Source organism: Spinacia oleracea, chromosome 4 (genome assembly GCF_020520425.1).
Source record: "Spinacia oleracea cultivar Varoflay chromosome 4, BTI_SOV_V1, whole genome shotgun sequence".
NCBI lineage: Eukaryota > Viridiplantae > Streptophyta > Magnoliopsida > Caryophyllales > Amaranthaceae > Spinacia > Spinacia oleracea.
Window position 1 is genome coordinate 142,261,647 of NC_079490.1, and position 24,643 is coordinate 142,286,289.

At 35.6% G+C, this 24,643-nt stretch overlaps 1 protein-coding gene across 1 annotated transcript; it reads left to right on the forward strand.

The window, feature by feature from the left end:
- The first annotated feature begins 18,924 nt into the window (after positions 1–18,924).
- On the forward strand, positions 18,925–19,575 carry LOC110792358 (uncharacterized). The gene is made up of 2 exons (XM_021997159.2): positions 18,925–19,059; positions 19,153–19,575. The coding sequence occupies exons 1-2, from the start codon at positions 18,990–18,992 to the stop codon at positions 19,431–19,433; spliced, it is 351 nt and encodes a 116-aa protein (XP_021852851.1). The 5' UTR covers positions 18,925–18,989; the 3' UTR covers positions 19,434–19,575.
- Positions 19,576–24,643: the final 5,068 nt, after the last annotated feature.

Below are 24,643 nucleotides of genomic sequence, written 5' to 3' on the forward strand. Positions count from 1 at the left end.
TTTTTCCTGGCAGGTGTTTCGCTATTAGGGACCACCTGTACCAATTTAGAACAAGACCAAAAACTGGATATCAAACATGGTTCTAACCTTTATTCACAAGAATCAGTAACATAATGCTTCGTGTCTGATGGATGCTAAAAAAGAAACAGAAAAGATGTGAAAAAGCACCTGCTGCCCATAGCTGCATGGTACTGAATAATGAGCTGCTCTTGTTCTGTAAAATCTTTATGCTTAAGGTCAGGCCTCAGGTAGTTAGTCCACCTAATCTTGCAACTCTTCCTACATCTAATCCTGAAATAAAAATTTTGTTACCAATTCATTTTGCTTGTAGCTGCATGGTACTGATGTTGTGATGTTTGGAAGGAGTAGGGGGAATTCAAGAAGACAGAGTTTGGTTATTGATGATGAAGAAGATGATGATGAAGTTGAGGGAGGTGCAGTTGTTGTAGAAAATGAAATATCATGAATTTTGAAAATATATTACAACTTACCAATTTAGAGGTTGATGTATTGCAAAATGAGCTGAATTTGATTAAGGAAATGGACAGTAATTTTCATAGAAGTGAAAGCTTGAAGAACTCTGCTTTGCAGTCCGTCACGGAAGATTTAGAGGCAGCAAGGAAAGAATTAGAGGCTATCAAAGCAGAAGGGTTTCAAGTTATGGATAGTATGGATATAATAAGAATTGAGCTGATTAACATGTCAAAGGAGAGGAGCAAAATTGAGAAAATGGAAGCAGAAAGAAGCTGAACTCAAAGCTTCTTAGAGCGAAAGACAAGTTGGAAGTTACCAGGGCATCTGAGGAAAAGGCGAAATCAAAATTGGAGTATGATTATTTAACTGGATGTGCGGCCGGAGCTCGAGAGATTGCTAACAAGAAAGTGTCAGCAGCTCATGCATGGGTAGAAGCATTAAAGGCCAGTGAGAGAGATATCAACATAAAAACTGCACTAGTGGAGAGAGAAATTGGAGAACTGAAGCTAGAAGAAGTAAAGAGGATAGAAGAATCGAAAAACATGGCAGAATCGACAACAGAGGAGCTACAGCAAGAGAGACACCAAAAAAACAAGAGCTTTCAGGAAAAAAGAACAAGAGACCATGAGTATACCTCAACACCAGTAAGTCAACCAAAGTTTCGGAGATCTCTCAACTCTCCTGCTACAAGACGTATGAGCACTTCAACTTCTTTATCTGTGAAAAGGAGGAGAAATGCAATGCTCAAAGTTGCTAAATATTTTGCTAATGAACACACTGAGAATGACAAGGCAGACACTCACAATTAATCAGCTTCTCTTATATTTATTCCATAGAATCACATTCAACTGCTATGGGATATACAAACCTGCTTCTTCAGATTGTATTTATTTTTGGAGATTGTGTAGCCAATACAATGATTTAATAACAAAGTTCTACAGTTAATCTTTAGAAAACTTCAAAAGCAGTCTACTCGTACTTTAAAGCCAATTACAGTAGAAAGCATACCAATCAAAGTTGTACTATGCTGCAAGCAGCAAGAGGTGATCAAGCTGACTCCAAACCGAGAATGACCTGTCAAGTCTTCAGGCCCATCACTCCAATTATCTTCATACGCTTTGCGCCAGATTCATGTTAATACGAATCTCAATTGCATACTGCGCTAACTGAAATTGCACGGAGAAGTCTTACAGGTCAAAAACTGTAGAAAGAGAACACACCCAGGGAGAAAAGATGCAGCTCAGAGAGATAGAGAGGACCTCTATAACCGGAAGAGAGGCAGCTGTCCTCTTTGCTTGAGTATTCTTCAAATACTCATCTGCTATGACGACCTGCATAAACACATAACGAACCAGGTTTAAACAGACAAATATCTGTTCAAATCCAAATCAAATTTTCACAGACTGAATACAGAAAAGGGATAGTGAACCCTCCTAAGACACTAAATCAGAAAAATACAATTAAAGAAGCGAGCTAGCAAGTCTAAATAAAGCTCAATAAGAGAATCAAACAAACAACTTTTCTTGTGGAGATATCCTCTGGAAAATATCCACCACTAGGACTTTCAACTAAATTACACGTGACATAATGCTTCATATTTATATTTCTTAAGCCTATAACTAAGTCTATCTACGAAGTAATATCAAGCACCAATATCAACAACACTAGTACAATAAAAAGATCAAGAATTCAACCAGAAAAGAAAAAAGAGATCAAGAATGAAGAATCAAATATGGCCATCATCTTTTGGAGGCTGAACTCTGAGTTAGATCCATTTTCAACTCAAAACTAAAACAATTCAAGAGCCTGCTGAATCTCACTGTAAGTTTCAGTTCAGTTTTTTCCCAATTTCAATTGTAGAGTTCCCAAAAATGTGAAATTAGTTTCCAGCAAAACAAAATCAGCATTGATACCAAAAAAAGACCAAGCAAAATCAATGATGAGCTTCCAAATCTTGATTTGACTCATAAATGCAAGCTAAATTCTTGACAATACGGCTAAGTAAGATGAAAGAAAAGACCACTAGCTAAATTTTCTAAACAAAATTACACTCTTAATAAAGCAGCACTCACCTGAAATTTTCTAAACAAAATTACAGTCTAAATAACGAATTGAACAACTTGCCACACAAAAAAAAAACAAACAAACCCTAATTCTGAAAACGAAAATCAAGAGGGAAAGGGAAGAAAGTTACTTGCCGCGGCGAGGATTGACGGAGAACAGGGTTCGCGAGCAACAATAGTACTTGGAACCACCGGCCAAGGAAAGTAGCTTCGTTTTTCGAGCAAGGATGGACTTCACCGGTGGTTTTTCGAGCAGGGAAAGTGGTTTTTCGAGCAGGGGACCACCGGTGAGGAGGCGAGAAAGTAACCCTTGCTGGAGAACCACCGGCGACGGGCGAGACCCAGCGGCGAAGGCGACTGACGAGAACCACCGGCGACGGGCAAGACGCAGGGAAAGCTGAAGGAAGAAGAAGGTACTGAGCGCGGATATTTTTCGAATTTGGTCTTGAGGTTTGGATGAAATGTTGGGTCTGAATTAACTTTGCAGCGAAGAAAAAATACAATATGTTATTACAGGGGGCTTTTACATGTACGCTGCAAAATAAAAGGGCTATTGCAGGGGGCTTTTATTCTGTACCCTGTAAAAAACTTTTTTGCAGGGGGCAATTAATTTGTACGCTGCAACAACTATTTAAAGAGTTTGACCCGCGTTGACCTACTGGTTGTTGAAGCGTATTAATACATGTACGCTGCAACAAGGGGGCTGCAACAGGGGTTTTTTCTACTAGTGTAAATAACTTATAAACATAATCATGGTTGGAGTTGTACACATATTTTTTCGTTTATTTTTAAGTTATTGTCACATCTGCAGGTCATCGTTAACAAGTCTCGAGCTGGGTGGCGTGCTTATATCAGTAAAATTCCATTGCAGTTCGACAATTTGAAGAAAGTTCCTTAGATTTCAACTGACATAATGTCAATGCTAGAGTCATATATATCCCAAAGTTTTTTTAGGACGTGAGGCTCCTTACTATTATCTCTCTCAAATTAATAGTTCATATGCTGAACTGACTCTTGGATGCAATCTCAAACAACTGGTACTTTCCTTTCACTCTAATCTTAATGTACCTTATTAGTATTGTTATCATTTAGCCAATACAGGATCAGGTGCTTGTGTTCATTAATGTTTCAGATTGCTAATATGTTGCTAATTCACTTTTAGCAAAGGTTTTTCCTACATTACGAAACTGTAGCTAATGTCACATTGGACTCTGAATTGAGTACATAATTGATGTTGATATCTTTTCCTGCCTTCTTGCATTTTTGAGTTGGAATTTCCGTAGCCTCTCATTTTCTTCGCTCAATACTCACAACTTGTGGGTGATATTGTCTTATCGTATACTAATGATAAATAATTACCATGCAGGTACTTCCGAATATGTGAATTCTTGATTTTTAATTCTAGAAACCCTTGCACACTATGGTATACAAGAAACACCAACTCCCAAAGTCAAGGCTGATAGAGAAGGCAGAAGACCTCTTAACTTGTATTAAACACATAGACATTGATTTTGGGGGTTTTATAGTATTTCTCATATCACGCTTCCTAAATTACGAAGGAATGTAAAATATAGGCTATTTGTGGATGTTTTGTTGGTTATAATAAATTATGGATTTTGTTAATAATTTTTGATTTTTTAACGTGTAGCAGCTTTGCTGGAGCTGCAATTTTTTTTTATAATAAATATCCATTATTTGCAGCGCACAGAAGATAGAAAAGTTATAAATAAAGTACATTTTACAGCGCGCATTGAGCAATGTGAGTTGTAATTACTCAATTTTTTGCAGCATTTTTGGTCGTTGCAAAAACAAGGCGTATTTGCAGCCATCACAGTTGCAACGACCAAAAACGCTGCAAAAAGCCACTTTTATGCGCGCTACAAATGATGTTTTTTCTACTAGTGTCTTAAAAGAAGACCCAAAGACTTATAGTGAAGCTATGAAATCCATAGATGTTAGTTTTTGGAAAGAGGCAATTAAAAGTGAATTAGATTCAATCATGCCTAACCATACTTGGGACTTATGTGATTTTCTTAAGGGGTCTAAACCCATAAGTAATAAATGGATCTTTACTAAGAAAAAGAAACTCGATGGCTCTATTGATAAGTTAAGGCTAGACTTGTTATTAGAGGTTTCACTCAAAAAGAAGGAATTGACTTTTTTGATACCTACTCACCCGTGACTAAGATTGTCACCATTAGGACTTTGGTTGATTTAGCGGCAATTCATGACTTAGTGGTCCATCAAATGGATGTTAAAACGACCTTTCTTAATGGTGATCTTGATGAGGAAATTTACATGACTGAACTGGAAGGTTTTGTGGTTAAGGGTCAAGAGCATAAGGTGTGTAGACTTAAAAAGTCTTTGTATGGTTTGAACAAGCTCCTAAATAATGGTATGAAAAGTTTGATAGTACCCTTAGGAGTGACGGCTTTGTGACTAATTATTCGGACTCTTGTGTGTATTTTAAAGTGTTTGATTCCTCTTGTGTTATTATTTGTCTTTATGTTGATGAAATGCTTATTATGGGCACTAACCTTGAGGTTGTGAATTACACTAAATATTTTTTGTCTACTAAGATTGAAATGAAAGACTTAGGTGAAGCCGATATGATCCTTGGTATCCGATTGACCAAGTCCAAGGATGGGTTCTCAATGAGTCAAACTCATTATGTGGAGAAAATCTTGAAGAAGCTCGATTGCTATGATTTGGAGCCATGTAAGACTCCTTATGATGCAAGTGTAAAGCTTACAAAAAAATAAGGGTCCAAGGGTGTCTCAAGAGCACACTACACCAAAATGAGCAATTAACAGCACCTCATTGATAGCGTTTATGAAAAAATGCTGTCATTAGTATCAACAATGCCTAATTGATAGCGTTTATAAAAAAAATGTTGTTATTATTTTCAAATAATAGCACTTATTATTAAAGTGCTGCCAAAAATTCCAAATTCTTTACGCTTAAAAAAATTCAACAAAAAAAAAACCTAAACCTGCGGCTTTTGAGCTTTTCCACTTACCTACCAAATAATAGCAGTTGTTTGTTCCCATTTATCAACAAAAAGTTCATTCCCAATTCCCTCAATCCCAATTCTACAGAATCCCAAATTTTAATCAATCCACACATTTTCGAGCGAGTTCCCTTCAATTCAAAATTTGTCCAAGTTCCTTTCAATGATAAATTTTTTCAGGCCATTTGCGATTTGGCTTCTTCTCCAACAAACTTCTGTCAACGGTTGTGATGAAATCTGCCTTGCCTTCTTATTCTTAAGTTGTGATGAAATCTGCTATGAATGATCGATTTTGATTAGTGAGTATGCTTTTCTTTTTAATTTTCAATTTAATTGTGTGAATTTGATTTTGATTGGTGAGATGTTATGCTCGATCATCGACGGTGCACCACACTTCGCACGACTTCATCCACCGGATCGACGCATCGAACTTTCGCCCTGAATTTCTCAAAAGCCATTTTAAGGTCTGATTTTGTTGTTGTTATATTTTCGTTTTTATTCCTATTTCCTCAAATTTTTGTAATTCTGATGTTAAACTTGAGAAATTGCAAGTTCTTAAGGTTTTCTTCAATTTGGTTCAAATCCCTAGAATTGAAACTAATTTGTTGCAAAATCAGTTGTCTGATACTAAGTAATGAGTATTATGAAATGTGTCACCCTTTCTGGATTCGCAAAACCCTTCAATTTTTAGTGATTCTGTGAATTTTTATTCCAAAATTTTAGCTAAAGATATGACTTGATTTAGTTAACTTGTATCGATCTTTTAGGTTTTAATTGGATTGCTTCTAAAAGGATTTTGAAGAATCTCTAGGATAAACAGAAAGATCCTCCTACTTCCTGAATGCCGGTGTAATTTGATTATAATCTTGTTGAATTGCGTTATTATTGATATTGTGAATTAAATTGTCATGCATTACTGAGGATTTTGGGATATATGATGTAAACTAGGGCCTAGAGGAGTAGCACATTAGTTGTCGAGGTTTAGTAGTTCCATTTTGATCCTTTCAGTTTCAATGGTGTTTATGAATTTATGTGATGAAAATCAGATTAATGCAGATACCCTAACCAGCTATGTGGATTGATCGATTATGGAAGACAATTTAGCAAAAGGCTTTAAAATTCAAGTAGCCTTGTGACCAGCTGCCTCTAATGCAACCACCTTTGTTACAAAAGTTCTTATCTGATATTATAAGTTCAAAATAGGATTAAAGGTTCGTTCCGAGTCCAGTGTGATGTATGGTGATCCAGATAACCCGAGGCACCCTTCCCCTTAGCAGCTTTGTAGCTAGGGACTCTTCCCTCCGAATTCTTTTCATGTTTTCTATTGTTTGTTACTGAACCTGTATCTGATTTTTGCAAAGATGATGTGAGTATGATTATTTATTCTTTTCAGTTTTAATCGTATATTTTCTTCCTCTACTCTGGAAATGCAAAAGGATGGGAGTTAATTTTTTTTTGTTGGATTTTTTGGATGCTTATATACTTGGCACTGTTGGAGTGTAAGAGGTAACATATTGACGTATGCACTGTAACCCGTGTTATTGCAGAGTATTTGTGTTCAAGAATCGGAGGGTTTAAAAGACTTAAACCTAAGAAGAACAAAGGAGGTTCTGACGGTTCTTGCAGATGGGAAATTGAACAGCAAATTAACCAGCAACTCAACAATTGGAGAACTCTCATTATTGCTTTGCTGAGGTTTGCTTGATTTTTCATACAATAGTTACAATGGTTTAGACATGGATATAGCTTTCTTTAAGTTCCAGTTTTGCTGCCAGATGAAGGAACCTGTTGTGCAGGATAATTTAAATCAAACAATGTTTTAAAGCTCTTTTCTTGTTGGTTGATGCATAGTCAGATGGGTATACAAATCAGTTGCTAGTTCATATAGATCTTAAATAATCAAAGACAAAAATGCATGTGTATTAGATATTCGATTTGGCGGTTCCTCTCTTGTTTGATTAATAAGAAACTTACTGAATACGCCTTGTCACAACTTCTTCACTAAATCTTTGTAGAAACTGTATTTGGTTGCATGCAGTTCAAATATGTTAGTTGTTTTATTCAGGTTCAAAGCCTTGGAGACCCTTAATCTGGTGTTGTTTGTCACTACAGATTACAATTTCTTTGTTCCCATTTCCCAGTGAACAATTTCCCGGTTGCCAATTAAAGGATTGTATTTTTTTCACCCAAGACGCTTTCCCTCCCTTTTCAGGTATTGATTCGGAGATCCCTAAAGATAATGGAGGGGGATATACATTTCTAAGATTGAAATAAATAATCATCCTTTCATGTCGATTTTGTCTTGTTTGGGATTTCCCCTTCATCTTTGCTCACTTCCATCTTGGGTTTTACAGGTGCCCCATAATAATCGTAGGTATATAATTTGTCAAAAAAATGAGTTATTGATGCAGGAATTCATGCTGTATAAAGTCAACAAACTTGACTGTAAAATAATGGGATCTTTCCCATTGATCTGTATTTAGCTAAGTTTTTTTTACTACTGCCAACAACCTTATGTGGATTCTTTTCTAATTTACTGGGTTCTTTGATAATTCATCGGGAGTCTGACTGAAATGCCAATGTGAATTAAATGTATGTGGGTTCTTTAATAATTCATTGGGTTCTTTTCTAATTCATTCTCAGGTTTTGCATTTGGTAGAACAACTTTGTGTGGCACGAAATGATGAATTTAGGACATATCTTCCTGTTATTCTTCCTTGCTGCATTCATGTTACGAGTGATGTAGAAAAATGCAATGATTACACTTATGTTTCAGATATTCTCCACACTCTTGAAGTTCATGTGTTTGCTTGTAGTTTGGTGTGTAAGAAAATTTTCAAGAACTTTTTGTTGTCTTCTTGATGCTATAACATGGACTTATGAAGCAGGAACATTAGATTACATATGTATTTGCTTCTTCTAGCGCTGATCCGTCTGTTCAAAGTAGATGCTTCAGTGGAGATAAGGCGTGCATCTATCAAAACTCTTACTAGATTGATTCCTCGAATGCAGGTTGTTATCTTATTATTTGAAATCTGTTTTGTAATGCACGTAGATTGATTCCTCGAATGCAGCTAGATGGATAAATTAACAGTTTTGTATATATTTTTTTAACCGATTATTAATTGACATTTCTTATTTCATGGTGTTCTCGACAAAATGGCATTGATTTTAGATTATGTGGCACTGGATTCACGAGAGGAGATCATCAACCACAAGCATACCTTTTATCATGAAGATGTATAGTATAAATAATAGTTTAATGATCAAGACCATATTAATGAAAATGAGACGCACTAGGGTGTCATGTTTTTTTTTTCAATTTGTGACAATGGATATTGTACATGGTTAAAAGTTATGAGATGTGATAATATACGTACGCAAAGGAAAAGGTTCGCGCGTTTCTCTCTCTAGTTTTTCTCTCCTGCTCTGCAGTGACGCCATGGCTAGAAAAGCTAAAGCTCGGACGAAAGCAACAACATCGAACCAGGAACACACTAACACTCAATCAAAGGGACCTTCTGCGAAGATACTGGATGATCTTAGCCATGAAATGGAAGCTCTGGACCCCTTGATTATCGATACCCAGATTGTTGGAGATGGAGGTTTTGGTGAAATTCTATCACCAAATGCTGCGCTGAATGATCTACAACTTCAATCAGCGACGAGGAGGTCGTTCTCGGAGTGGTTGTCCTCCATTCATTCGCGTTCGACCCCAATCCCTTGGATGGATGAGATTGAAGGTAACGCTACGAACTTGAAATTCGGGGAAATTAGGGGGGATTTGAATGCTGATTTTGAGAATGTAGCTAATAACAATCAACCTAGTACAATCAATTCTTCTGTTAATGCGAATGATTCTTCAATTCCATTGAATCCGATAAACTCAGAAACAGAGGATTGTGTTACGATTGAGATGGAGGATATACAGGAGGAGGTCGATTATTGGAATTCGGCTGTCATGTTGTATGTGGTAGGTGCTAATCCACCAAGTCATGTCATGGAGGGATTCGTTCGAAGAATTTGAAGGAATAAGGGGGTGGATAAGGTGGTATTGGCTGCGAAAGGGGTTTACCTGGTTCGATTCACCACCATGGATAGGAGGGATGAAGTGTTGGCTTCTACCAGACCATTTTTTGATAGTAAACCTGTAGTGCTGAAACCTTGGACTCAGGATATGGATTTCACCAAAGAAGATCTGCGTTCTGTTCCCATCTGGGTAAAGCTGCATCAATTGGCATTTAAGTACTGGGGTGAGAAGAGTTTGAGAAAGATTGTTGGGCAACTGGGGGTGATGAAACATGTGGATAGTGCCACTGCTAAGAGAGATAAACTTCAATTTGCAAGGGTTCAGATTGAAGTCATGGTGGAGCAATCTTTCCCTGATGTAATTAAGTTCATTAATGAAAGGAGGGAACAAATGGAGGTGAGAGTGGAGTATGAATGGAGACCTGTTGTGTGTGCTCATTGTAAAGGTGTTGGCCATGAAGTAGCTAAGTGCAAGAAAATCACTGGTAGGAGGGTGTGGGTTCCAAGGCAGATTGTATCTACAACCATACCTAGTGGGAGCACTGGGCTGGTGAAGGATAACACACCTGATAATGCTGCTAATAATGATAGTGATACTACTGAGACATTCACTACTGTGTCTAATCCAAGTAGGAGAGTCTTGGCAAGACCTGTGGGGGTCAATACTGTTAACCAATTCCAAGCTTTAGATGATGATCTGAGTGTGAGGAGTGTTATGGGGGATATCAACCAAGTTCATGCAGCTGGAGGAGGGAACTCCTCTGGATGCAATGGATAGGGTCTTTTGCTGGAATGTGAGGGGGATCAACACCACCAAAAAGCAGAATGAGGTGAAAGCTATGTTTAACTCTCATGGTGCTGGTGTTGTTGGCCTCCTGGAAACCAAGGTACCCAGTGCTAAACTTGGGGCCTTGTATGTGAATATGTTTAGTGGATGGTGTTTCACTTCTAATAGTAGTATGTGTAAAGGGGGGAGGGTTATTGTGGCCTGGAATCCCAATTCTTTCAATCTGTCTGTGTTGGGTATGTCTAGCCAAATGATCCATTGTAGGGTGTGTCCAAGGGGGGCAAATACTGAATTTCTGTGTTCTTTCATTTATGCTTTTAACCAGAATTCTGGGAGAGAGGTGCTATGGAAGGATTTGTGTGATATTGGTGCAAAGTGTGATAAGCCTTGGGTCATCATGGGGGATTTTAACTGTGTGTTGAATGTGGATGAGAGAGTGGGTTCCCCTGTGAGACATCAGGAGATGGTGGACTTTAGGAACTGTGTGAATGCTTGTGGAGTGGAGGATATCAAAGCTGCAGGGCATTTTTTTACATGGAGTAATAAGCAGGCTGGTGATGCTAGGGTGTTTTCCAAAATTGATAGAGTAATGGCAAATGACTTGTGGATTCAATTGTTTCCAAGTGCAGTAGCTGAGTTCTTATCTGAAGGACTCTTTGACCATTTCCCTATGGTGATTTCTGTTTATCCTACTCAAAATGCCAAGAAGCCATTTAGATATTTTGATATGTGGAAAATGGCTGATGGATATGCAAATCTGGTGGAACAAAATTGGAGAGTAGCTGATGTTGGCACTTTGATGTACAAAGTGGCTCTGAAGCTGAAAAGAATGAAAGGTGTCTTTAGGAAATTGAATAAGGATGGCTTCAATGACATCCATGTGGCAGACCTGAGAGCTCTCACTGAGTTACAGCAGATTCAAAAAGAGTTACATGATCACCCAGGTGATAATGATCTTGCTGATAAGGAAATTGATGCAGCAAATAAGTACAGAATCACACATGCGGCATATCTGTCTTACTTGAGACAAAAAGCAAAGGAGAAGTGGATTAAAGAAGGGGATGAAAACAGTGCCTATTTTCATAAAAGTATTCGAACTAGAGCAATGCACAATACTGTCTACTCTATCCATGATATGCATGGTAATTGGGTGAATCAAGCTGATGCAGTTAACAATGCTTTCCTTGAGTACTATCAAGTATTACTGGGGTCTGTTAGCTCTCACAGAAGCAAGATTTTATCTGATGTAGTCTGTGTTGGCCCTGTATTGGATCAGCTTCAAGGGCAAAGCTTAACTCTGGCCTTCACTGGGGATGATGTAAAGAATGCCATGTTTTCTATTGATGGTGATAAAGCTCCTGGACCTGATGGTTTTGGCAGCCATTTTTTCAAAGAAAATTGGCACATTGTTGGTGGAGATATTACTGCTGCTGTGCTTGGCTTTTTAAGAACTGGTAAGTTATTAAAGGAAATCAATGCTACTACCATAACTTTGATTCCCAAAACCAAGTGTCCATCTAGTGTAACTGAATTCAGACCCATCTCTTGTTGCAATGCTATATACAAATGCATCACCAAAATGATTTGTGAGAGAATGAGAGGTGTTCTTCCTGGGTTAATTGCTGAAAACCAGGGAGCCTTTGTCCATGGGAGGTTCATTATGCATAACATCATGATGTGCCAGGAAATAGTTAGACAGTATGGTAGGAAGAATGCTACTCCCAGCTGCCTAATTAAGTTGGATATGCAGAAGGCCTATGATACCATAGAATGGGATTTTCTACAAGAAATGCTCACTGGTTTGGGTTTCCCTAAGCAGTTTGTTGATTGGATTATGACTTGTGTTACTACACCTAAGTTCTCTCCTATGCTGAATGGCTCATCCCATGGGTTCTTTGCTTCAAGAAGGGGGCTTAGACAGGGTGACCCACTATCACCCTTACTATTTGTAGTTTGTATGGAATACCTTTCCAGAATTCTGTTAAAACTGGGACATGAGAGTGACTTCAAGTTTCATCCTAGGTGCAAATCAACAAAACTCACCCATTTGTGTTTTGCTGATGACCTTATTCTCTGTTGCAAGGGGGAGCTAGCTTCCATTTCTATGCTTCTGCAGTGTTTCAAATTGTTCTCAGACACTTCTGGTTTGAAGGCTAATGTTCAAAAATCAACTATTTATTGTGCTGGTATGCAGCAAGGGGTGATAGACCAAGTTGTTGAGCTGTCTGGTTTCACAATTGGTTCTTTTCCTTTCAGATACTTAGGTGTCCCAATCTACTTCAAGAGAATAACTAATGCTGATTGTGAATGCCTTGTGGACAAAATGCTTGCCAGAATCAAAATCTGGAGTTCTAGAAATCTCTCTTTTGCTGGAAGGATTACTCTGATTAATGTTGTGCTTATGAGCATTCTCTCTTACTGGGCTCAGGTGTTTGTGTTGCCTAAACATGTGTTACACACAGTGGAGTCAATCTGTAGAGCCTTTCTATGGCAAGGTACCTATTTTAGCTCTAAACCAGGATATGTAGCTTGGGGAAGAGTGTGTTCTGAGAAGAAAGAAGGGGGGTTAGGGATCAGAAAGGTTCAGATATGGAATATTGCTGCACTGGGAAGTATGTCTGGGCTATTGCTAAAAAACAGGATTCCTTGTGGGTGAGATGGGTGAATGCCATCTATATTAAAGGGGGGAATTGGTGGGTGTATCAGCCAAGGGCTGATAGTGGTTGGTATTGGAGAAAGATTTGTGAAGTTAAGGACACTTTAAAACTGCATTATGATGAGAGTGCTATATGTGCTATGCCTTTTTACTCAGTAAAAAAGGTCTATCAGCAATTACTTCAGCACACTCAGCATGTATCTTGGTGTAGTGCAGTCTGGAATAGATTATCTATTCCAAAAACCAGAGTCATTTGCTGGTTGATGTTACAAGGTAGACTTCAGACAAGAACCAGATTGTGTAAGTTTGGGGTGTGTGATACTACAAGTTGCCTTTTCTGTGACAGTCATGAGGAGACTCATGTGCATCTGTTCTTTGACTGTCTATATAGTAGGAAGTGTCTTTTGGAGGTTAAGCAATGGCTGGGAATACCAGTGAACATTGTTAGATATATGGCTTTGATGAGATGGATACACTGGAAGAGTAGAGGATGCAAATTTCAGAAGCATGTCATGTATGCTGCTATTAATGCAACAGTTTACACAATATGGAGAGCTAGAAATGAGGTTCTTTGGAACCAAAAGCTTCCTACTGTGACTCATACAGTTAGATTTGTACAACAAAGTGTAATAGATAGAATGCAGCAATTAGGGATTCCCAGAATCAGTAGTAGAGTCCAGGATTGGTGGCAGAGTAAAATGCTTGTATAGCTTAGGTCTTTCACATGACTGCTGTCATGTTTTTTGGTAGGGGATGAGCTCTCTGAAAGCTTATCCTAGGTTGTAAATTGGTTCAACTTTTTTGCTAATGAAGCTAATCTTACTTATCAAAAAAAAAAAAAAGTTATGAGATGTTTATTTTATGTAATTGAGATATGAAATGACTTTTGTTGTTTATACTGAATTGTTGTTAACAGATTTAAAACATTTTATGTTGTATTATTATCATAATTAAGATATTTATTTTAAATTGCAAGTGTTAGTGTATTAATGTTTAAACAAAATATCAATAAATAAATAGTCTCGTATAAAATCAGTATGTTTTTTATTCTTAATTATATTAAAATAAAATCAGTAATTTGGAGTTTCAATTCCGATAGATTCGACCTCGGAAGTCAAGAAAAGCTGGCAGATAAAACCCATCCCTTACATTGAGCATCTACAGCGCTTGTATAGTGAATGCTGTCAAATGAGGTAACTTTAGCAGCGCTTTTAATAAGCGCTGTGATTCTTTTAATAACGCCTATAATTAACAGCGCTTAATAAGCGCTGTAATTCATTGAAAAAAGCGCTATTAAAAGGTTATTTTGTTGTAGTGGCAATATGCCAATGTAATAGGAAGTGTGATGTTTTTGATGAATTGCACACGTCCCGACAATGCTTATGCGGTAAGTAGATTAAGTCGATATACTCATAATCCTAGTAGTGAATATTGGAATGCACTTCATCGTTTGTTTAGGTACCAAAGGAATACCATGGAGGTATGTTTGCATTTTAATCGCTTCCCTAATGTTTTGGAAGGTTATTGTGATGCAAATTGGGTGTCCGATAATGATGAAGTTGTTTCTTCTAATGGCTATGTGTTTATGTTTGGTGGAGGTGCTATTTCATGGAAGTCCGCAAAACAACCATGTCTAGCTCGCTCCACCATGGAATCTGAATTCATTGCTCTTGAGTTGGCAGGTCAAGAAGAGGATTGGTTAAGGAGTCTTCATGCCGACATCCCATTGTGGGGGGAGAGAACTTCCCCGGTATCCTTGCATTGTGACTCTCAAGCGGAAAATGGTGTGGCTAATAATACGCCTCAGACATAGTTCAGTGAGGCAACTACTCAAAAATGGAGTGATTGCATTAAACTATGTAAGGTCCGAAAGAAATTTGGCGGATCCTTTGACTAAGGGGTTGGTAAGGAACCAAGTTCTTGACTCGTCGAGGGGAATGGGGCTTAAGCCCATGAAGTGAATATGATAAGCATTACAAATATTCCATTCCTATGGCAATTTGTGTTTGTAATTCTTAGTGTAGGTTGAATTCGTTGGAATTCTTAATGGATTTATACTTACGTGGTAGGTGCTCTAGCTAAGGATTTGATAAATCCACCGTTATAATTTATGTGGAGGTTGAGTTTGTTTAAAATCTTAATGAATCGTAAGAGATGTTTTGTGCTATTGAGAAGCACAAGGGATTTACGTACGTGGTTGTGAAGACTCGCCATCTTCTATGGAAATTTGGGCGGTTTCCTAGAGCTTCCATGAGAACTAAGGTAAACGCATGGCTTAAAACACGTTCACTTTGCGGAGTTTGCTAGATCTTTGGGGTGATGTATGTGTTGTGGGGGGCTTGACTTAAATCTTAGAGTTTCAAGGTTAGTCCACTCTTTGATCAAAAGTTTAAGGGTTTAAAGGTTAGTCGACCCTTGGACTTGTAAGTCATTGTTCCACTTCACTAAACATTTGGTTTCAATTTACTTAAATGTAACACCGAATGCTATGTATTGATCTCTTCTTATGCCCAATATTTTCCTCTTTGTGGTATATTTTCTCATCTTTAGTGGGAGATTGTTGTAATTTTAAGATGGAAAAGCGCTCAAAACCTGCCTGCCAGGTTTTCCAAAACCGGCAGGTTTCTAGCGCAAGTTGAAAAACAGACTTAAAAGGCATTTCTTGAAGTGCACCGAAAACCGACAGGTTTTGAGATTAGTTCTTTGTGTTGTCCGGTTTTTTATCTTCTCTTTGGATTCCTCTATTATGATAGCTTTTTAAGTATGATTTATGGACAATTATCATTATGATTATGGTGATTAAGTTGGTCCATTATTTCTCTTGATTATGGGGGTTATAAACCCTTCATTATCATGGGATCAATTGGTGATTCAATAACATTGGATTCCTTTGAGTCTTTTGATTTCGTGGGTTCTTTTGTATCCTCCTCTAATCCTATAAATACATGTTTCATTTCTTGAGTTGCTTTCAGAAAAAATCATTCCCTTATCATCTCTTTTTTCTCCTCTCTTTTGGGCATAAGTTCTAGTAACTCCATCTCACACCCAAGAGTGTCATTGTGTGTTGAGAGTTGTGTAAACCTTAGGGAACGAATTGGTGAATACAATTGTGCACCCCGGTTGCACCGAATCTCGTTTTCAAGGCAGTGGTTTGGTTACCACGGCACAACAAGTTCTGTAAGTCTTACTTTCTTGTTCTTCATTTTAGCCTTGAAAACACATAAACTACAACAACAGTGGTAGTTTTAGCGGCTTAAGACTTGTGTTGGACAAATAAAGTACGTGTTAGTGAAAGAGGGAAAGGGAGAGGGAAAATTTAAGAAGGGTAAAGGGGTAAAATTACTTTTGTAATGTAGGCGTATGTAGTAAAAGTTAACGTGGAATAGTAATATCTGCCTTTATGATCTTCAAATCCATAGTGGATCTTGTTTTCATGCCCATATTAGCAGGCTGAAGATTGGCAATTGAACGTGGTGGTAAAGTCGTGAAGCAAACGAAAAGCGAACTTAATAAACTTGGGGCAAAAGATACGCAAATATTAAACTTATCCACTGTGAATTGAACATGGACCTGGAGTATAAAATTGTAAAAGTTGGTGTTGAAAAAGATTGTTGACTTTAAACCTGTCACGAAAATAAGAGTAGGAACTAGGAAGCAATTGAATTGGGAATTTATATTTTGACAGGCATCTTCCACGCACTGACGTACCACTCTTTATAAAAAGTCGATGGTTTAAAAATACACTCTGTAATGAGACGAATCTGAGAAGTTTTTACATTAATTTTTTTTTCTTAAGTGTAAATTATAAAATATAATCAAAGTAGATTATATGAATGATATCAAAAGTCAAATTGTGTTAATTAAAAAATAATGGATGAAGCTTAGTCATTAGTCATATAACTAAAATACTTGTATATATTAGGTAAATTTGTCAAAATTTACCTTATAAAATTGTCATTTTGCGAGAAACTATCTTATACAAAAAATGTACATCTTAAGTAACAACATTACAAAAATTATGTTTGTAATATACTACATTTGGCAGAAGTATGACCATTGACTCAAAATTTTGAGGTTGACTTTAAGATAACACTCGTATCTCACATCCAATTTAATTAATATAAAAACAATCTCATTAACGATAGACTATTATGACGGGTTCAAATCCCGTCCTTTATGGGAAAAAAAAAATCCACGACAAGGTATTAGACCTTTCATAATCTAGCCACAAAAATCTAATAAACTACATGACCGACATGATATTTTCGACCGGATAGTCAATTATGACGTTTTCCTTTCATGACGGGCTTTTGACATGTAATCTTTTCGTAATTATTCTATTACGACGAGGAATCTTGTCGTTAATAATCATTTTTCTTGTAGTGTAATTAAATCTTTCCCGTTAGATTTCACATTAGATACAAATAGTAAAGTCAACCCCGAATTTTGGTTTTAAGTTCATAATCCATCCAAATATAGCATCTTACAACATATTTTCTCTGTTCTTTTTTAAATGACATAATTATTTAGGCACGTTTGCCAATGTACAATTTCAAACATTAATATATTTTATTATTGACAAATTAATTAGGGTAATCAGTTTCCTTAATTTGTATTTCTCATCAACGTGTAGTTATATATTACAAACTAAGCTATGGGCTCTTAGCTAAATATATTAAATACAATTATATACTTGAGGCTCAAATACAATATAAGCCCTAATAATTATGGATAAGAAAAAAATATAAAAAGTTGATATTTAAAAAATATTTATTGAGACGAATCTAATAAGACCTCACACGACTATATTTTTTCTTATGTATAAATCACAAAATGAAGTCAAAAAAAATTGTGTGAATAGTGTCAAAAATACAATTGTATTATGTAATTAAGAACGAAAGAAGTATATTTTTTTTAATAAGGTCGTTACTTATCCGTATACTCCCTCCGTCCCGGAATACTTGACCTGTTTTCCTTATCGGGCTGTCCCTTAATACTTGACCTGATTCTAAAAATGAAAATATTCTAACAATATTATATTATTTCTCACTCCTCCCCCATTAACTCACCTACCCCCTACTCCATACAAAAAATAATTAAAAATTCAACCCCTACACTCCCCCAACCCCACCTCTTAACCCACCTCCCACTAACTACATTAAAATAATACCCCACTATCAACTACTACCTATTAAATTAAATAAGTCAATTCAAATCCCTTAAACTCAGTGCCGGTCAAACCGGGTCGAGTATTCCGGGACGGAAGGAGTATTTTATAAGGTAATTTTGAGAATGTTGGATATATATTATTCATATAACTAATCTTTTTTTCTTTGACCGGGAAAGAAGGAAGGGCTGGTCTATCATACTCGTCACATATCTTATGTTTCCAGCTCATTGTTTGTAAAAATATTTTCAATATAATATTTGTCGCAATTTACCTGATGGATGAGGGTTCTGGACTTCTGGAGTTGGGTGTACAATTTTTTCGGATATCACAACACGAATATCAACTAAAAGACAAAAAAAAAAAGTATCACTCATATTTAAAAAAAAATACTATTTTGGTTTTAAAAAGTACCATTTTTATATTTTGCTATGATATACATTTATAAGCACATATCAGATATGAGAAAATACTTTCTCGTACACTGAATACCTAAAAATAAAATTGTTTTGTGTACAAGGACATGATTCTATGTTAAAAGAATAAAAGTTATGTTTTTTTTACGTAATATTTATAGTTTAATTTACTAATAATAAAAGAATAAATCTCAAGTTCTTTATATAATCACTTGTATTTTGCGTGTAAGAACTGGTTGTACACTCTTGTCCATAGTCCACGAATTAAAATATTGTAATATTGATCAAGTGGATGATTATAAATTCATAGTCAACTATCGTACTAATAGTATATATAGACCTCAAGTTTACGTTAATTATCGATCAAAAAATTAGACAAATTTGCAAATGGCTAGAGCTACAACATCCACCTTCTTCATTTTGACAATAATGTTAGTAGTTTTTCTGAATAGTTCAGGTAACCTTTTATCTCTCTTAGATATTATTTTTTGAATTATTGATTGTTAATACAATAAATTTGTGATTGACATGCTGCATCCTTGTTACACAGCTCCTGCAGTTGCCGTTGATGAAACATGTAAGATGACCGGGGAATTTTGCGGAGGCATCGTCGGATTTCAATGTTGTGACGGATTAGAGTGCATACTCGACGGTGATTACGCCGATGCAGGTGGAGAATGTAAGCCAACATGTCCGGTGGCCGGCGAATTTTGCGGTGGTATTGCTGGAATTCAATGTTGTAAAGGACTTACATGTGTGCTTGAGGGTGATTTTCCGGATGCTGGTGGAAAATGTACCAAGGGAACTCATTACAAGAAATCAAGATATTAAGAAAGCCAAATTAAACTTGTTTAAGTTAAATCTAGTTCTATTTGCTAATTAACTATATATTGATATGATGTACTCCGTACGACTTCATGATCCAGATAACTTTACTCAATAAACGAGGGAATGGGATGTTATCCCTACAAAATTATGCAGTGTTATGGACAGATTTTGTGAAAAATACTAGAAATATCTCAAATTTGAGACGGATTACAAAATTTTTGTTTCTAAATAAAATTTGAGATGGAATTGTATATAGCCTGAAAAAAAAATCCATCTCAAAGATTTTGAGACAACCTCTATAAAGACGTGCTATATTGTCGTCTCCAATCCGTCGTGTCAAATCTTTATTTTGAGACGAAATTCTACTAATTAGAGATGAAATTTTGTATCTCTACGAACTACAAAGAGATTGTTTTTTAGTGTATCTTCTTGCACAAATTAATCTCCTTTTACTATCATATTATTTTTTCCTTACAATCGTCTCTTATTTCATTCCTTTATTTTTTTAATGTTTGTTACGTACTCCTTAAGTTAGAACGAACAATAATTAAGTCACTAGATATGCTGATGGTCAAAATGTCAAATTATGCACGTAAGGAATACGTACAATAAACAACAAAGTTGAGCAACTAATTTCTTACTATTTTAACTAATTTTAAATATTTGGTTATGGGTTATAATTAACCATGTCTAAAATAAACTTCGCCACCAAGCAATCTAGAAGGTGAAGCGGGCTGGCCGGGCTGAGACACGGTTACCCAAGCTTAGCTTAGACGAGCGGGCTAGCCAGGTTGAGTTGGGTGGTGTTCACGGGTTGGATAGATTGTTCCATTTTGGCGGTTTGGTCAACTATACCAAGTGGGATTGTGTAGTTTTTTTTTAAGGATCCGTATTGAGGATAACGCAGTTATCCTATATGATAGAATATCGAATATATTAGGATTATGTTATAACTAGGCTATATGATATAAGATAGAAGTATATATGAATTAGGAAATCTATGAAATACCCTAATATATTCGATATTCTATTATATAGGATAACTGCGTTATCCTCAATAATCCGTTTGTTTTAATATAAAACGTTTTCAGTGAAAAATGATTTTGCATACATAGCACAATTCCACGCTATTTTTTCTTTGTTTATTCCTTAAAATAAATTAATAGGAAAAGGAAAATGAGAGAAGAAAGGTGTCAATTTTCCTTTCTTTCAAATGAAAGAGGTGAGGGGGAAATTTTCCTTTCTTTCAAATGAAAATGATATTTTCACCAATGAAAGAGTTACAGAAAATTGTTGTTCACTCATTGTAAAACCAAACAACGAAAAATGAATGAAAAGGGATTTCATGAAAGCGTTTTACACGAAATCAAACGGAGCCTAAATGCGTACTTCGTATTTACAAAGCAATATTATGTGTAACTCGAGCCGTCAAAAACAATTTTTATATTTTTCGTTTTAATCTGTTTCAATATGTTGTTTATATTGTGCATGCTTTATACTATTTTTGGACTTGAAAATGTATCATCTTACCTGTTTGATCACGCTTACAAAAGTTACATTTTTCGACTCACTTTCTCTTACTTCATTCATTTTTACTTACCCACTCACCTTTTTACATACTCTCTCTTTTTTAATCCATATTTTATTATACTCAACCACCTAGCTTTTACACATTTTATCTCAATTATCTTAATATTTGTGCAAACTAAAGAACATAATGAAACAAATGTAGTATGAGACTCACACCTTACTAATGTGACTATCGTCTTTTAGACCATGTACATCTTTGACCTTCGGTCAAGTGAAAAATTATTTCTCTCTCATAATTCTCCTTCTTCCACCTCATTTTCCACTAACTTGACATACCTCTTACTTAAATTATTTCTCCTTTCCAAAAATATCGCACCATGGTTGACTTTTACTCCTTTAACATTACTTTGACTCTTAATATCTCAAATCGTGTACAAATAAAAATTATAAAAAAATTAATATTTAAAAAAATATATATCGATACGAATCTAACATGATCCCACATGACTAAAATTTCCTTACGTACGAATCACAAAAAATGACCAAAGTCGTAGTGTGAATAGTGTAAAAAACAAATGGTGCGATATTTCCGAAACGGAGGAAGTACCTTCTAATCTTCTACAATCTTGACTCAAGGTTACCACTCTCTTTCCCCTACTTTTTACATATACACAATACACCATCTCAAATCCTCTCCTCCAAATTACTACTAATTACAATAAATAAATGAGATTAATTAACAAATTAAATTAGAATAATAAATAAATGAAATAATTTTTTTACTTTAATCCATATTATTGCTACTATTACAATAAACAAATATTACGTTGTATTATTTATGTACTAAACATAAATAGCGATTAATTAAAAAAAAGGAAGAATAATAAAAAGTGCAGCTCAAGCTAATCAAAAACATATTTGCATGCTTCCATTTTTGCCTTTTGGGTATTGACAGAAGGAGCACATATGTGACCCTTGTCAAGTTTTAGTTGAACTTGTCAGCATGGTAGGTTAACATTGTAAATATTTTGAGATGTCAAGTATCACTTGACACCAAACACACAGTGACGGTGCCAGGAAATCTGTGTTAAGGGTTCGAAAATTTTAAAAAATGTCATATTTTTTGGTGCAAAATGTACATTAGTGTGTGCAAATAATATGTTTTATACGTACCGTAGTACATAAGATAAATAATTTCCAAAAAAAAGAAAATCAAAGAAAATGAATAAAACAAAAGCCATTTTTTTCTAGAGCATTAGATAATTTTCAAAGTTTGAAAGAAGTATAGTAATAGGAATGTATAAAAATATGTATGTGTAAAAGTTTAAAACTATTGCTAAAGGGGTGAGAAACAAAGTATTACCCCACCAAAACAAGAAAGGAAGAAAAATAAATAAAATAAATCAAAAAGTTCATTCATTCTCTATGAGTTTGCTGCTCTAACCAGTGTTTCAGCATTAATTCCTTGCCTATTATCAGCGCTAAAATATATATAACAATTTCCTAGTTTCAGAAACTAGTTAATGGTTTTTTTTTTCCAGTATGGATTCAGTTGAACCCACTGAACCCATACTGGAGCCGCCACAGCAAACACAAGTCAAAGTTGTACATGCTCTTATACGAAGTATGTTTCCTTCCTTTTTTTTTCTTGTTATTCTTCCTTTGTTCTTTTCTAGTCGATAGATTTTTGCTTCAAAAGCTCTTGCGCGTACAAGGTGTACAATAAATTATTGTTCACCAAGATAACTTAACCCTTTTTTTTTGTAACTTTAACCTAGTTTTGATTAACTCTTATATTAGTAAAGAAAAAATTTGATAGATAAATATTTTAAAGGATTAAATGATTAATTTTATACATTATTAGTGATTTTGAAGAAATAAGTTTTACTAAAATGAAAAAATTTATCACTTAAAAATAGATAACTTTTACATATATAAGCTTAACTTTTAATCATTTTAAGTTAACTTTTACTCCGGTGTACAATATTTATTGTACAACCATTGTAAATAAGAATTTGTGTTTTTGCTTTTGTCACATCCAAATATAGTAACTCCGGTTCTGAAACTAACAAGTTTCGTTTTACCCCATTTCAGAGAGGTGTCAATAAGTTCCGTTCATGCCTTTCTGAAAGTTGTTAACACATTTGTTTGATTCTATTTTGACATATCCCTTTTACTATCTCCGTTTTATAAAGTTCTTTACAATTACTATTTGCACGAATTCCAATGTAATATTTAACTACTAATATATCCAATTTCATATGTGAAAAAATTATAAAAAGTTGATGTTCTGAAAATGAATAACGAGACCAATCTAACAAGATTTTACATGTAACATTTTGATGCATATAATAGTGGGAATTTACGGTCAAAGTTTTCATACTTTAGATACATTTTCCAAAGCGTAAAGAACTTTCTGAAACGGAGGTAGTACTATATTACCCGACCTCTTACCCAAAACATTTATAAGTTTATACTCCTTTCCTACTTGATCTACATATTTCTTATACGTTATCACGGGCTTCTTTATACTATACTCCGTATCTCATAAATAATTCAACTTTTATTGTTTTCACTCACACTACCGCTATCTCTCTTTCCTTTGATTTAATTTTAAAGGAATATAGTAATACAATAAAATAATATCACATAGACTACGATCTATTGACAATTGTCATAGAAAATTTACATGATGCATCCGGTATTTTAAGAAAATTATTTTTATGACCTTCCTATCGATCCATGTACGTCGGATCTGGTTGAGTTGTTACGACTTATGAAGGGCATCTTAGCAAGTTGGAGATTGGAAATTGCACGTAAACAATAGTTGGTGTTGAATAAGGTTATTGACCTCAAACCAAACGTAATTGAATTGGGCACGGATAGGCATCCCCCACGTACTCAAAATTATTAGGTGGATCTAAGGGAATTTTTATACCCATTAATAATCTCTATTACATTTTCTCCTCACATGTAACGAAAAAGTGTAAAAGAGTGCGAGGTGCACTCGGGTGCATATATGCTTTACCCACGTGCTCATGTAGTCACGTACAACAATTTATCAAATTATGCACAATTGACGATTCAAGCGTCAAAGCATTTATCAGAAATCAACATTTAGGATGATATCTTTGCTTGAACTATAAGTCAGTTAAGCATTTGAGAGAGAGAGAGAGAGAGAGTCTAAACAAATGAAGAATTTTATTAATGAATCAATCAAAGAATTCTTATAGCAAGTACACTATATACATTAGGGATGATAAGGTGTTTCATCCAATGAGGTTAAACTATATGTACACCTCAGCAACTGCAGTTATCTAGGTAGAGTTTATTACAAGAATGCTGTAAAACAGAACTAACAGAATCCCTAGATTTAAGGCAAGTTGTTATAGCTGCAATAATAGGTGTTTGGAGTTGATCATTACGAGACCTTCTAAAATGTTGTAATGTTGATTGAATGCGATGATCATAGTCCCTGCTGGCACTACTGCACATTAGTTTGTTGTTGTAGTTTAGGACTGCAGAGAGAATAAGATTAGCACTTGTAATAGGACAGTGTACACCAATACCCCCCCCCCCCCCCCGCTCAAACTTGGCATGGGAAAAGTGTTGATCATTCAAAGTTTGGAAGAAAAAACCATGTGTTCTGAACCAGGTAGAACCTTAGTGAAAATGTCAGCTAA